General features: G+C 38.4%; 1 protein-coding gene across 8 annotated transcripts in view; it reads right to left on the bottom strand.

Moving 5' to 3' along the window:
- ELAVL4 (ELAV like RNA binding protein 4) overlaps positions 1 to 16427 on the bottom strand; it is a 92153-nt gene that overhangs the window by 62465 nt on the left and 13261 nt on the right. For 2 of the 8 annotated variants that reach the window (XM_083447883.1, XM_083447885.1), the window contains exon 1: positions 13954 to 14085. The exons of 2 other annotated variants lie outside the window; for them this stretch is intronic. In XM_083447883.1, coding sequence (XP_083304009.1) covers positions 13954 to 14070 — 117 coding nt within the window. In that variant the 5' untranslated portion in view covers positions 14071 to 14085. Of the gene's footprint in view, positions 1 to 9507; positions 9795 to 10764; positions 11126 to 11533; positions 11770 to 13953; positions 14086 to 14422; positions 14662 to 16427 lie in introns of those variants that run through there. 4 more of the 8 variants (XM_083447888.1, XM_083447890.1, XM_083447889.1 and 1 more) reach the window with 4 other exon arrangements.

Here is a 16427-nt window from a genome sequence, read left to right as displayed (position 1 = left end):
CCGGATCCAGGCCTTAGTTTGCGTACCCATGGTCTGAAACATATTCACAACTATTTTTAAAGGGGGTGGGGAGAGCTGAAATGATGGAAAGATTAGAAACCAAAATTTAGAGAGTAAAGGTATGCCAAAATGTTAAATTGTGGAAGAAGCTGAGAAGAGGGCACTAAATACTTCATGTAGTCAGATATTACTATCACTGATATTACCACTACCTGGATGAACACAAGAGTATTTGTTTTCTACTTCTATCAGTTGAACATCATGGCACTGTTACTCAAGTTCCCTCAGCAAAACTATACTACTAAATCAGTTTACATATTTTGTTTACAATTAAGTAGTATCTAAATTTTTGTTTTGTTTTTAAATGTATTTTTATTAAAGATTTCTTGGTGTTCAAAAGTATGTGCAATGTCTCTTTCCAAGTTACAGTTTCTACAGAAAAGTTGATATGTTGTTTTGCCTTTGAAAACATTTCTGATGATATATGGTTATATTTAGAAGTTTAACACTATCACACCTGTAATTACAGCTGCTCACTAAAATTCCAGCAATATTTATTTAATAGATGACATTTTTAAAATACAGTGCCTCAACTCCTTGAACAGAAAAACTAACAGTCACAAAACCCCCTTCGAGGAATGTGGTGGAGAGTGTTGTGATAGGGCAAGCTGCAAGCATTCTTGGATAGCACTTCTATTGAGATCCATTTCTGTTTGGGTTATGATCTGTCCACGGAACCTTTACAGAGATCATGACTGGGGGTTGGGGGTGGGACTGCGACCTGGTTCTCACTTCTGGACCTTGATGCGGTGTTTGATATCACTGAGCATGGTATCCTCAGCTTGGCTAGAGCAGCTGACAGAATGAGGCGTACAAGGAGCCATCCAACCATCTTAGGGACTCTACTGTGGATTTGTGTAGGCTTTAATCCTTAGCCTTTTCATCACCCAAAGATATCCTCATCATCAAGGCTCTGAATTGCAGTTGTTGCAAAATGAAAACTACATGTCCCAACAACAAAAAAACTCCAGTAAGTTTAGCTGCTGCATCTGAACAAACTGGAGCTTCTGTAGACAATTTTAAAGGCAACCCCATTTAAGGATGTGGCAGCTATCTAGTCCCAAGGTAACTAAAGCATTTCTCAGCAGTCTGAAATGCTCAGGAGTAGGTGAAGCTGAATAAAAGAACAATACATTTTTGGTGCTTTGAGGTGCACTGTGTACCATGGTGAAAAGAACACTAACCAAAGGGATGGCATGGTATACATGTGGTCTAAGGGTCATGACTCCAGCATAGCTCTAGGTATGAAAAGTATATTCCAAGGGCAAAAAATGCACAAGATCTGCACAGAGATACCAAACACCTACTGCTGCAACTTTTCAGTTATTCTAAAGCTTTTGAAAGACAGACAAGATGGTATATTGCTAAACCAGCAAGTTTTGCAAAGATGAACTTAAGTTTGCACGTGAATAAAATACTTCATTGCTGTCAAATGTGACCAGCATGTAACAACACAGGTGAATGCTACACTGAAGAACAAACTGCAGATGACATATTACAAATGGGATATACCTCCTGCATAAAACTCTAAATGACCATTCAGTTATAGTCAGCTGGACGTTTAAGGCAGTAATAAAGCCCTCTAATATATACTTTGACAGAGGAAAATAGGAGCGCTTGTGTTACGTTATGCAAACAAGGTTTCATCATTGTGAACAAGTCAAGCCAATAAGAAACTATTTTCAAATATAGGTTATAAATGTGTATAGTAATTGTCATGCAAAATTTCACCCTGAAAATATTAAAGTATACAAAATTCATTATATTCTATCAAAGCCAATATCTGATTCCCAAGACAGCTGAAGTTGTGACAGTCAAATAGGTAAACCTGACATATTAAAGTTTAAACTACAGTTGTATCCAATATAACCATACAATATAAATGGTGTTTCCTTTCTTCCTATGTGCACCTCATCCTACAAAGAAATCTCAGATTAAAATGGTAAAATATAGATTATAGGATTATTATTATTATTTTAAACCACACAATTGGTTACCCTAAATTAACTAAAGTTTCCTCACCTGAAGTTGATCATGGCACTGCATACCATAACAAAATAATTGTGAAGAGAACAAGACTGATTAAATTCTGGTTACAAAACAGCTCTGCCCCTACAGGATTAGTAACACCTCGCAAATGGTGCATGATGTTCAATTACTGTCCACCTGCATTCATACTGTCTCCTACTTTGTTCACAAATTGAGAATAATCTATCAGTTCATTTCAAGTGTATAGGACATGACAATGAAGTGATAATACAGAGAGCTAGCTATGTCGCTATGTGCAACTACAGCCGCAGAAGGGCAGCTTAGGTCTGGTCTGCATATTCAGCAAAACGAGGTGACACAGACAGGTCACAGGATGGGCTACAGGTATAAATAATTTTATATATATATATATTAAAAAATCCCCCTATGCAGAAGTTTCTCTGCAAGTGGAAAGCTAGCATCTTAGGGCCTGGCACTCCCTATCACCTGCAGGTTTAAGTGGGTACTGCCTCATTCTACCATCTCATTCTGTTGCATGCGTATGCCAGGACTTGCGACCGCTGGGATTCAGACTGAAGCCTTTTAAAGACCAAAACTGTGGTGGAAAAATATTGTTTCCTCCTCCTTCACTAAAATGTGTTGCTAACTCACACCTCATGATTTCCACACCTAACTAAACTTCCAACTAAAGTTGTATAAGAAACACAGTGTTAATTTCAGCTTTTATTTTCCACTTCATCAAATATTCAACTTACAAATATTTTTTTCAGATCTAGTGCTGGCAAAGAAAAGATACTAAAAATACACTCATTTTACGGAAATAGCAGTTCTACTGTTAAATATATACCACACTTTCTGAATGATCAAACATGATGTCAACTCATTAACCACATTCAAGATTCTCTGAGTAGGTTAAACTCGCAGTAAAGTTTTTGAAGTGTTCCAAACACATATGCTACTATGCAGAGCTACTGAATTGGTTCCTTAAAATGGGCACATTCAAAGCCGTTTTAGTTGCTATACTAACACTGCAATCCTAAATACACTTACCTAGGAGTAAAGATGCAATCTAAACCCCTCTTAATTGGGACTAAGCCCCACTGAATTCAGTAGAACGTGTGTTGATGTAGCCATGGCCAGGATTGTGCTGCAGGTCAAAATGATTTCAATGAAGCTTACTTCTGTATAGATATGACTAGGATTGCATTATAAGTTTGCCTTTACAATGCATGAATCTGTCTAGACCTGGCTAATTCGCTACAATAGCTGTTCTTACAGAAAGAACAACTGATGCTCCAAAGCTGTAGCCCTCCTTAAGTAGGATTAAGCCTCAATGAATTCAGTGGAGCTTGCTTCTTAAAAGACTCCTGCAATGTTTCACGGTAAAAGCTGCACCTTAACAGCACACCTGGCACACATTAGAAAGAGATATGGATATTTGTGTAATCAAAAATACACGCATTTCAACAGCAGCACAGCAATACAGGCCAAAAGAAAAAGGGGGGAAGAGAGACATCACTGTATATGTTAATTATAAAATTATAAAATATAAATTATAAAATTTACAAGTTCAAAGTTAACACTGAAAATGAGCTGTTAAAAACTGCTCACTGCATTCAAGCAACGTTTTGTCTGGATCCCATTTCTATTTCTGAAATACCACGTTTGTTTCGGACTAAATGTAAGAACAAAACCTGTAGATAAAGTTGGACCAATATGTTATACCATTGCTTCCCATGCCTTTTGTGTGGGATGCTGCTGTCTGGTGGATCAGCAGCCGCCAGGCTACGGCCTCCCCAGACAGTTCTTGCAAGGTCCCACAGGATCTGGCAAAAGTACTAGGTGGGCAGGATGGTCAAGGTCATTCTGTTATGCATTCTATACTTTGTGATGACCTTGGGTGGAACAGCATTGGGCAGGATCTAAACATAAGGAGAACCTCCATAAGAGGCCTTGGGATGGGGGGGGGGGCCTAATCAAGCCACACCCCTAACTCAAAAAGGGCCCGCCCCCCCAGCTGCCCAGTGGGAACCCAGATGCCTCATCTACACCACATCAGAGTCTAATGCTGGCCAACTCTCATGGGTGCTTCCCAACTGTCTAGCAGCAGTATTTATTCCAACACTGATTCAAATGAAGACCAGATCCTTGCCCGACTGCCACGCCAACACTGCTTATCTGCTGAATAATCCAAAATAAATAAGTGGCCTGCTTCATCCCAAAAATATGTATTTGTTGCGCTCATTCCCACTGCACTTATGAGCCGCAACTGGTGAACTAGGATTACCTTCAGTTCAATAACTAATTCAGTACTAAGAAATGCTTAGAGTTGGAGCATGCATTGAAGGCAGCACCAAAAAAGTGCCAGTGTTAGATGGATGGTGGCAGAAGAAAAGACCACGTATGCTTCTTCTTTGACTTTATGAGCAGACAGTTAATGTAACACATTTTAGATGGTGGTTCAACCTTCAAAACACATGTCTCGTTCAACTCCCAATAGCTGGTGGGCATACCCTGTTCTAGTAGCTTCATTTTATATGGTTCAACCTTCTCCCTTTGTATTCTACTTGAATGCTTCACCTTAGTTCAACTACTAGCACTTTTCAAAATATCCTAAAGGTTGCAGAAGATTTTGGAAAAGGTAACTGAATGTTTCAGTGGGCATTTCTATCTGACTCCAAAGGGAATTAAAATCTAGTTTCTAGGTCTGCAGGTAAAAAGAATACTGTAATTCAACTGTCTTTAGGCCCGGATTTTGACAGGAAATTCTGCAGTTAGACTTCTTAAATTTCATTGAGGTCACTAAGATTTAAGCAGCTTGAATGCAGAATCACAGCCTTTGTCTTTTAAGCTTGTGATAAACACCAGACTGATTTCCATTTTTATATGCACTGACAGGAAGCTTTCAAGGCCAAATGTATGTTAACACAATTCTCATATGAAATATGTCTAATCTTAATTATCAGTGTGCTTTAGTGATGATAAACATTAACAGAATAAGAATACCCTTGTATTCCACAAAAAGTAGAACACAAGTGTAGGGTGTTGTTTTTAATGGAAAAGCTGTTTTAGGGTTAGGTTTTTCTTATGACAACCAATATGTCTTGAAATCCATGGGGCAGAGGCTTCTGCAATTCTTATGTAAGCTGATAATACACTAGGGTCTTAGTCATTAAAAGGCCAGCTCCGGTTAGAACGAATTGGTGGGCAAAGTTACCCCACTACAACTTACTTCTATGTTAATTCCAAAATACCTTTGTTAGAGAACGCGATGGAAAAGACAACACTCCTTTATTAGCTATAATTCAGCTTGGAGAGTTTTTAAACAAGTTTGACTGCTACACTTTATTTTTCACAGCTCTTTCCCACTGCTAAGTCTGCTTACAGAGGGCACTTTATGAAGATGGAGCCTGTCTGCTATTTTTCAGGTGCAACCTGGAGAATAAATACACTAACCAGCAGAGTGAATATCAAAAAGGCTATTCTGCAAGGCCAACTTACATTACCAGCCAGAGTGAAGTACTGCTTATTGTTACAATACAAGTGAATTTCTAACATTGCCTATAAAACTTCTAGGTTACAACGCAGGCGTATTTCTGGTCAATATTCCAATCTACAGGGAGTTAGAAATTACGAGTGTCTACGTATCATATCAATCAAAAAGCAAATATGCCTAGGGCAATGCAAAAGTGATCAGAATTTAAAGATGTTGTCTACTGGAAAGGGTCCAGTGGTATCACAGTCCAAAGCCAACACTTAAGCATGCACAGAAGCGCTTTGCAAGGATTTTCCTTGAAGTGTTACAAATGACTACAACTTCTACATTCATGTGCATCAGTTTCAAGTAAACAGGCAAACAGAATATCCTCTGTATCATCAAGGTTTAGGATCACTGAAATGGCACACAACACATTGGATCAACACCCAATCCAGTGCTCCTGCATGTGCAGATAACCACATATGCCCACAGCATTGTCTCTGCTGGTTTTAATGATACAAGCTAATTTAAAGCTTTAATGATACAAGCTAATTTAAAATTAAAGTACCTCTTAAGAGGCCAGGCCAAGGACATCTCATCTGCCCATCACGGTAGAGTACTGGGCATAATTGTGTTCACCTTAGCAACAAAGGAACATTTCAGCATTTTATATATGTTCTCATTCCCAAATATAGCCCCAGCCAGCCTTGCATAGAGCATTTCTAAAAAGCATGTTCAGCCTTTAACTGACCTTGTTTCTTCAATGTTCTCTCTGCCTTTTTATCCAATTTAATTAAGGGTTTCTCACTGCTTCTTGGTATTTCCTGGCTCTTCTAGATTACTACTTCATATTAAAAGGTACAGTTAAGGGAAGAATAATGGATGGGAATTATTCTCAGTTTCCTCTTTACTTCTACAGGGCCCCATGGGCACAAAAGCTGTGCCATGGCTAAAGCAAACTAATGTAGTTATTAGAGAAAATAAATAGCCCTGGCCATGGAGGTAATTCTTAATGAATTAATAGATAAATGATTTCTAGTTGTGGGAACCCCATCAAATTATTACAAATATTAAATATATGTTCGCCATATACAGCTATACGGCTTTTTAAAAACACTGCTGCTTCAAAACTATTGTCAAAACAATTAAGAAGGGATTGTTTTTGCTGCCCCATGCTATCATTTAAGAAGAAACATAGATAATATTTAAAGCAAAAAGCATACGTACTCAAGCTAGTGATACTTCTACTACACAAATTCAAAATTTGTCCATTATCTCTCATACTGGATTGGTACATTCCCTCCTCTGTTTATCCCTTCATTTTCCCTTGACAGCTTAGTTTACACAATTTTTGCAATAGCATATAAATTTACTACCTCTGCTTTCTTTTCTTCAACTCTGAAGCTAGTGACCCATAAGTCTTCTACACTTTAAGGTGTTTAGGAGATCGCCTGAAGGAATAGCTAAGTAAATTTTGAACATTACTGATAGCTCTCCTGTACATAGTAAATCTGTGTTTAATGTAAACGAACATATTCTACACTGATTATAATAAACTAAAAATATAGGATAAGTTTAGCCAAAGTACTTTTTAGAAAGGGGTGAAAAGAACAAATGTTTTCACTGAATTATGTATTTTTCTGCCACAGGATTATGTACATCTCATGCATCCTTGTCTGTTCTCACAGAAGACCAAATGTGTTTAGCCTTACTAAACCAAAGCAATCGAAGCACAAGTGCGCACATGCTCGCATGCATAAACACGCAGACACATACACCCCACTCACTCATCTACCTCTGAGAGAAGAGCAGAAATGGCACAAGATGGGTAATTGCCTTTCCAAAAGGTACTGGCCAATTTTACAAAATCTGATGCCATCAGTGATTCAGCCCTGCCTAAAATTTCTTGCAATTCTTTTCTCCCTAAACCCCAATGACATTGAAAAAAATACTGCATTGCAGTATTTGCCAGTGTATCAGAGGGTATTCTGTCAGATGCCCCAAAGTCAAACCAAATAAGAAGGCATATAATCACATATAGTAAATGCCACACAACAGAGAAACTGAAAAGTGTGACAACGCTGCGAGTGCAATTAAATATTCAAGCTGTACTCCATGCCCACTCTATCTTAAGGTCCTGGATTATGTACAAAAATATCAAGGATTTATATACTCCTGAAGTTACTTTATGTGGGTAATCATACACAACCTAGAACCATAACCTCTCCACAAGGTCATGCATACGCAAGACTTAATGTTACATATGTAGTAACTCCTAACATGCATTCCTAGCGACATACTAGGCATTCAAAGTTTTTAAAACATAACTTAGGGGGCAAAACGTGTGGAAGATTGAAAAAAGAAAAGGTATTACCAAAAAACAATTTATTAAGATTCCAGAACACTGAAAAAATAATCCATTGAAGTTTGAACTCTAGAGGTTTAGAACTCTTCTATGCCTATTAAGAACAGAATATAACCAAGCCCACCACTGGAAGCATCCTTTTGTTGTGATTCTATTCTTGGTCACCCTTTTGTTGTGATTCTCTAATACAGCATGCTAGTTCTTCCTTTACCAACGCAGCCAAAAGAGGCAACAAAAAGAAAGGAGCCAAAGGAAAGATGTCCACCTAGAAGAGCATCTTTCTACATAACGTGCCAGTTTCATTAGTTATGTGCACTGCAATAGGAATAATTATACATTAAAGGATGGAGTCAATATTTAAACAATCCATAAACTGGACTATTTGTCCTGACTAGAATTTTGTAAACTATAGATATTTAAATAAAATGCTTCGCACATCTCACCTGCTTTAGGTATCCAATTAAAGGTTCAGTGCAGAAACAATCATAAATAATCTGCTGGTTTTATATATTTTTCTTCTACAAAGGTTCTATTCATAAGCTTTCATGTTACCCAAGAAAATCTCCCGTGTATAAACTAACAGTAAATAAAGAGCTACATATACATAGAAGCTATGGATATTACATCCATCTCTGGCACCAAAAATCTGATAGCTCAATGCCAATGAGATATATGTAAGGAGGAAATGAAAATCTACACTAAAATTGTGTAGAGTAGATGAAAGGAGAACCCTAAAAAAACACCTACCAAAATGATTCAAGAAAACAATAGAGCTGTATGCCGATACTCTTTGAGAATGGGGAGGGAGACACTCAATAATCTGAATGTGGAATCAAGATTATGAACATAATATTGCATCTGAAAATGATTTTTAAAAATTCATCAGTGTTTCCATATATGAACCCATACAACTTTCTTTTCCTATATAGCGACATGGTCAATTTCGTCTACCCTGAAGTCTCCAAAAGAATTAGTTAAGGAATGAAATCCAAGCAGACTTGATTTCTCGTCTTTTAATCCTTCTAAACACTAGCATTTCCATTCTAACTGATCATTCAAATAATGTGCCAAAGAAAGGGAATGCAAAATTTGGCAAGCATAAAAGGTGTGCCCCTTTATTTCTGGTATGCTTCTCTTTTATCCTTGCCACACATTCCGGGCATGAGCATCCTTAGCCTTCTGTATTATATTTACCATCACCTGCCAACCAACAAAGTCTTCTAATGCTTTACATGCCTATTACCTTCTTTTAAGAGATGCTATGCTATTATTTTGTGCCCGACAACATATGGCACCATAAAAATTAGCAACAGATACTTAAGTTTGTTCTTAACAGCACCTAGCTTATATTTTTGTATTTTAAGTACTGCTTCACAAAAGACAGATAACGTATTGCGATAAAAGATCTGTAAGACTGTGGAAATTAAGTTGGGTAGGAAAGAGAGTAGTTTCATTATATTTGAAATCTGCGATTCCATGCATAAACTAAATGATAGGCTGTATTTGCATTAAATAATGATTCCACTACAGAACCATGGCATTTCACAAAACACACAACGAACAGCACTTCCACATAAAAACCTTTACTTAGGGTAAGTTTGTGCACAGTTCTCACCCTGACATTTGATGAATACTCTAAGAGAGCATTTGCAAGTCTGCTAGTTCCATTCAGCATCCTGTATCCTTATAGTGTTCTGCTTCCCTTGCGCCTTGTACTTTCTTGCACATGCAATTTCACATCAGAAATAAAATGGTTAAAGAGCCCCCACCCACCATATGCAGAAAAAGAACAGATGCAGAAAAAAAAGGATTCTAGAAATCACTGTAAGCTTGAGCCAGAAATGTAATTAACACTTATTTATAAAGAATAATTAAAGTTGTGACTGCCACAAAGAACACCAAAGATAATTGAGGTAGCCCCAGAATTTTTTTACGCTGTTTGCAGTATTCCCACATGACTGCCACCTGCTCCCCCACTCAGCTTCCCCAATGCTCGTTTCCCCGGCAACCTTTCATTGGCTTTTCCTCCCAGCTATCGCTTTCAGTTCGGCTGCTCAGTCTAATCTTATTTGTTTTACACCCATCAAAACAAGCAGCTAGACAAAGAAATCCTATAAGAATAGGGAAAAGACCATAGCTTTGTTTCCCAGTTTATAATAAATATCCAGAGAGAGAAGAGGGAATGCCTGCAAAATGTTTAATTGAAACAAAAGTAGGAAGAATGAGGTGAATGTTAATGCCTTTTCCCTCCCTCCTGCTGCCCCCCACCTCCGTGATTTGCTCTGTTCTGAAAGATTCAAAAGTCCATATTTGATAGAGCCATTTTGCACAATCTATAAGGAAAGCACAAGAAACAGCGAAGGGGGTGGTGGGGAGAGGGGGGGGGAGTAGAGAGAACAAGTCATGTAGTTTCTGATTTTTCTCTGCTGGAAGAATGCTCCAAAAATAGAAATACTACTATCACACCAATGGATTTAACTTCCTTCGGCAGAAAAGAAAGCACCCTTGTTTCACAATAGCGTTTGGATTCTACGGCAACACTACATGCAGTCATTAGATTTCAACTTAGCAATCGTGTAGCACAAATGAAGATTAAAAGGCGTCTTGTGCTGGGGACACACTACAAAAGCACCGCGACTGTCAGCGGAGATCACCCAAATGCATGCTCACTGGATGAAACACTCAGTGCCACGACACTTGACTATATTTATATAATAGTTGTACATACACATTACATACACAGGTGCCCCCATTAAAAGCCAAAACGACCTGTAATTTTATTTATGGCTCACAATCTGCCACCCTAAGCAAGCATAATTCACAAGGCATACCAACTGCCTATATGGACAGTTTGCTGCCGGCATCCACTTACCATTTTCAAGCCATTCCACTCCATCTGTGATCACAAAGATGGACCCTTACAGCCCCACACAGTGTCAAAAGCAAAAAGAACGTTATGTAAAAGCTGACATTCCTTCTTACAGAACTCCTGCCCAACGATGCAACAAATCGGCATATACTAGGCGCTGGTACACATACAAGCCGCCTCCTCTTTTTATGAGGTCATGACAGGAAACTCTTTGAAATACAATATGCAGCATTTACTGAAGCTCCTATAAATCACTCTCTTAAAAAAAAAGGAAGGAAGGAAGAAATACCATGCCTACTGCGCAATACACCAAACCAAAAAGTATCAGTCCCAAGGCAATTGCCTCCTTATTTTATTTTTTTCAAGGATTCCATTTTGCATGTGTGATGCCCGCGTGTGAATGTGGGGGCAATAACCACCCCAACCCCCGCCTTCAGCATTTCTGTTGGCCACACGCAGCCTCGTGCTGGAAACCAGCCTTTTCTTTATTCCAAAAGAGAAATGATAATGACCTTAAAATGGCAAAGTACATCGCGGCTGCCCTTTATTAAAAGCGAGGCAAGTATATCAACGCGAGAGAGAGCAGGAGAGAGCGAGAAGGAAGATAAATGAAGGGAGAAAGACATTTAACAAGCGAGTCAGCGGGAGCAAACTAAACTCATGTGACAACACAGACTGATCAAAATGCAGACTTGGGGAAAGCTATATGTTCTATACACAGACTATGAAAGACTGCTGTAACAAACAGATTTTAAAAACTACTAATACCTACCATAACCATTCTTAATGGCAAATAATAGGTCTTGCAAGGCTTCAATTCCTCTAAGGATTTGATATGGTTTCAGGGAACTAAATGTGTTAGAATTGTATCTTTTTTTATAAATTAAAAAATCAAAATCAAAAATCCACAAAACACACAGTGCTGTTGTAGGGTGCAGCAAAATGAGGAAAACAAAACAAAAACCCAAGCACTGTGATGAAGCCCCCTGATTTTAGAACGTAGCTAACAACTGAATAGAGCCTTGATGAAATTGGCTAGCAGCTTCTCCTTTTTACATCCATTTATGGGACCATCTGTCAGCTGAAAGCAAGATCCGATTGGCTAGGGAAACTAAAGGAGGCGTTGCAACATCAGGTGCTATTGAAATTAGCTACTGCCAGATTGACAATGTTAATGATTTGGTGACCTCTACAACAACAGAGACCAGATTTCTGAACTGCTGCTTGTGTCTAGTAATTAAGGGCCAGTTTAGGAACATCACACATGCATGGATTTTACCCACACCTCTTTCCCCCTTCCTCCATCAGTCACTCAGAGAGAGGGGCAGTTTCAGGCCACACCTTAGAGTTTCCAGCACTTTGACACTCAAGTGTTAGACCTCAGCCATGCTCCACTGACTCCATCCTCTCACCTCTTCCATGCAAGGCTGTGAAGTCTAGACCATTTAAACCACCTTATCTTTCTCGACAGTTGCTTTCCAGAGAAATGCATATTTAATGATCTGCCTCTAGGCTTAAAAGATATGACAAAAACACTTTAATGCGAATCTTAACTGTATTTATTCACTGGTGCTATAGTGTTTAGTCTCTACGTAATTCCCGAAGATCTGCCCATAATAAAGGACGTTCATGTATTTTGTAAATTTGATTTACAAAATTACAGTCACGGGATATTTCTCAGGACAAAAATTTAGTCAGAATGTTCAGGTAGAAAATGGGGGGGGGAGAAAGATTTTAGGGATTTGTTTTAGGGACTGTTCTGTTCTGGTTTAAGACAAAAGACAGTAATGCCTTTCTACACTATACAAGAGAGCATTTTTAAGTCTTAGTATGGTTGTGGAAATTTCTTTGCTTATTTGCATCTGAGAAAATAAAAATCACAAATGTGACACAAAATGTCACAAACTTTTCATTGTCCACCCACTTAGTGAAAACACTTTCGATAAGGATATTTTCATTTACATTTGCAATTAAAAAGAGTTTGTTTCCAAAACGCATTCACTATTCTTATGTTTGTTTTAAGCAGCCTAGTCTATAAACTAGAACCTGCTCATACTATAGCCAACTCAGATTAACAATTTTACACACACACAAAATATGCTCTCACTGAATGTTCTGAGCAAAACTATTCTGTGTGCGATCTGAAATTAGCTAAAACGTTTCCAAGCTATTAGAAACTGATTTGTTTGTCAGTTTCCAATGCAGCCACATCTGAGTAAAACACTACCATGGGCCATGCAGCATACACATCTTCCACTGAGACCACAATATTACTACACAATGAGCAAACATAACCCATAACGAAAATAAAGAAGTGAAAACTGAAATAAAAGCAACTCACTGAAAAAGAAAATTGTACATTGTTTAAATAACTGTAAGCTTCCCTTTTGCTTCTGGATCTGATTGCTGTCTACTTAAAACTAAGAAATTCAACTAACCAATTTCAAAACTTAAAAACATCAAGTAGTACGACGGTAGAGTAAATGGCTGGGCAAGAGGATGGTGAACCCCAACTGTAACAGGCAAGTTTCATTTGTAATAGTGATTTTGAATTCATTTCTGAGAGGTTAAAAAAAATTAAACAGAGTAAAGAAATCCTTTCTCCATCCTTTTCTCCGTCTCAACGCACTTCATTAGCCACCGTTTTTTAAATGTCCAGAATCATTATTCAGCTCTTTGTCTTAAAATACAATTGCAGATACAAGCATAAATTGGCTGTCTTGCCAACCTAAAAATCCATGCATTTTGTACAATGTGCACCAACACTGAGAACCACATAAGAAAAATATTTAAGAGAATTGAAATAAATAAATAATAAAGCAAGTGGGGGGAAAAACCACAAGGCAAATACACCAATGTCCACAGAGGCCTCTCTCTAAAGACAAAGGCAGAATCCTATTGTTGGGGCTGGGGAACAGTCTTATTATCAGATTTCCAATAGGACCATTCATCTTTCGGGGGGGGGGGGGCGGCTGACCAGTGCATCACCAGCAGTGACACAATTTGTAAAGCATCAAAATTTTCAATAAAGTCTCTCAACCATAAACCGAGAGAAGCCTCCAAGTGGAGATGCTATTTTCATGAAACCCCCTTTATCTCCCCCTCCCCCCCAAAACTTGACTCAAAATGCAGCTAATCCATTTTCAAAATGAAACCACACGAGTCCTTTTGCCCTCCCCTCTTCTTCCTTACCATAAATGAGCAGTTTCTTGACTCATTAATGACAGTTTCCCTTAAAAGAAGTGATCTCATAGCACTGTGTCCCTCTCCACCATGCATACATCCCAAAGGTTGCGGGTATCTTAGCATCAGGAACCGCCAGCAAGCTTTCTCATACAGAGTCCAGATGGACTATACTAGAAGCCAATTCAGCGTTAATAACTGCCTACACTGTGCAGTTAAGAAGGCTTGCGTGGCATAATGTCCTAGGCAACAGCAGCTGATTAAAACCACAAATAAAAGAGAATCCTGTTATCCAAAATGATTGATGGGAGGTGTTGTTTAAAAAAAGAAAAAAGAAAAATAAAGCGAAGGATTTCTATTCCCCCCCTCTTTTTCCCCCCTTTTAAATCTCTCACTTTTGAGGATGGAATCTTTTCTAAACATATGGAGAAGAAGAAGAAAAACCAAACACTGCCCAGAAGATGTGACAAAATATTACCTCATTATTTAACAAAGCAGCACTAAGCGTCCTGGTGATTTCAAACATCTTGCCACAGATTTTGGTTTTAGAGAAACGGAAAAGAGAATCCTTTGCAAATCCAGTCCTCTATCAGCACAGGGGAAGTCAAATTTCCTGCACACAACAATGTTTTCTCCCTAGATTTAACACATTAAAACACCTAGTCAGTGAGCTGCATTTTCCCTCTTCGCATACAGAGCAGACTCACTCCTGTAACATGTACTGCTCTCTTTTGCCTGCTACTCCAAAGCATGGTTGTTACTTAAACTGTTCTTTAAAGTAACAGTTCACTCTCTAGCCACCAGGTGGGCAGCGTGGAATGATTCAAAATGAACATCTTGAGATTGCAACTGAACAGCTCCTAACTGTGGCTCCTTATACAAATAAAATGCCAAGTATTTATAAGGGACAAAGGTGTGGCTTGCATGATTGTATCATCTGCTTTGTCAATGAATCATGCACAGCTTTTTTTTGGGGGGGGGGGATAAATGAGCCATTTCAAAAATTACTTACCAGGGTTCTCCCCGCACCCCTAAGAAAACAAGGCATCTTAAATGAAAAGCCCCAATTACCACTTTTGAAAGGGTTTAGTAAAATGTTCATTAAACTTCAGCACTGTCCCCTTTGCTCAGTTTAGCGGAATTCTACAACAATCCCATTTAACTTGTCTAGTTGCTTGGAATACAGTAACCCTGCAATTTATGTGCATTTTACCTTGTGCGCATTCAGCTTTACATGGTTGGCAAATAAATAAATAAATAAATAAATAGGGAGCGGAAAGGGGGTGGACTTCCAGGAAAAGAGACTTTGGCAATCCACCCACCATTGAATCCAATGTATTTTGACTACACACGATTTTGGCTTTAGATGCGATCGCTGGAACACGACCCCCACGTAAATTGCAGGTTTAGTGTAATGTTTGGATGAAAAATTTACAATGCCTACAGAAAAGCTGAGCATCCTAGCTTTTATGCCACTTGCAAGTTCTTGCTTGATGTTTATAGTCCTTGTGACTGAACGGATAAGCTAAAAGTGATGATTAAAATAATTTTTTAAAAAATCATCTCAGTGTCTTCAGTGTGTGATTTCCAGCTAAAACAAAGCACCCTTGATTTCAGGTTGTGGTACTGGGAACAAAACAGTAACTTTTCTAAACAACTGCAAGGCCCCATTCAGGTATCTACAATTCAGATTTGTGTATGACATTTCATGGAGAATATAAACAAGATACAGAAGACTACAGGAATACTATATTTATTAGTAGCAGTAGTTGTAGTAGTAGCAGTAGTAGTACTCCATAAAGTTTAAAAGGTCTGCTCTCCGTCCCGAGGAGCTTAAAATCTAAACATGAGCTCAGAAAGACAGCAGATGGAATGAAGAGATATTGAGAATAATGTATGTTCATTCAGTTGCATATACTTCACCTTAGGCTGTGTACACATGCAACCCATTTGTAGCACCATTTCATTTTTCTCAATCAAGAATTGTCCTCAACATGCTGTTTTTGATCTACATTTAGTCCTGCCTTCCACAAGGGTGGGTGTGGTTACTTGATACACATTGGTACCCATTTGAAAACCCACCATTGTATACGCCCACCCACAACATCACTAGGTAAGTGTGGATATAATCCCAGTGATGCAGAATCAATGATATTTTAATTTGGGCATGAAACAAGTTTTTCAAGAAGAGCTTTTCAAGGGCAAAAAATATGCAGTGGATCTAGACAGCATGTGGACTACGTAGAAAAAAGAAGAACTTCCATCTCCATTAATTCTAGAATGTCATGTGTATGCAGCCTTAAGTTTCAGTAGGTGCTGGAGATTTCAGGAATTCTGTCAAAAGCTTAACAGAAAGCATTATTTTTGGTAAGATTCAATACGAGAGAGTGCTGTAATGATCCAGTCCATATGCACTAGAAGACTCAACTGTGTGCTGTAATCTACACTTGGACAATTCATATGAAGACAGCTTCTGAGTCCAA

Source organism: Podarcis tiliguerta (assembly GCF_965153285.1).
Source record: "Podarcis tiliguerta genome assembly, chromosome: 6".
Classification (NCBI taxonomy): Eukaryota; Metazoa; Chordata; class Lepidosauria; order Squamata; family Lacertidae; genus Podarcis; species Podarcis tiliguerta.
The sequence above is the reverse complement of the archived record's forward strand: the minus strand, read 5'-3'. Positions and strand labels throughout refer to the sequence as shown.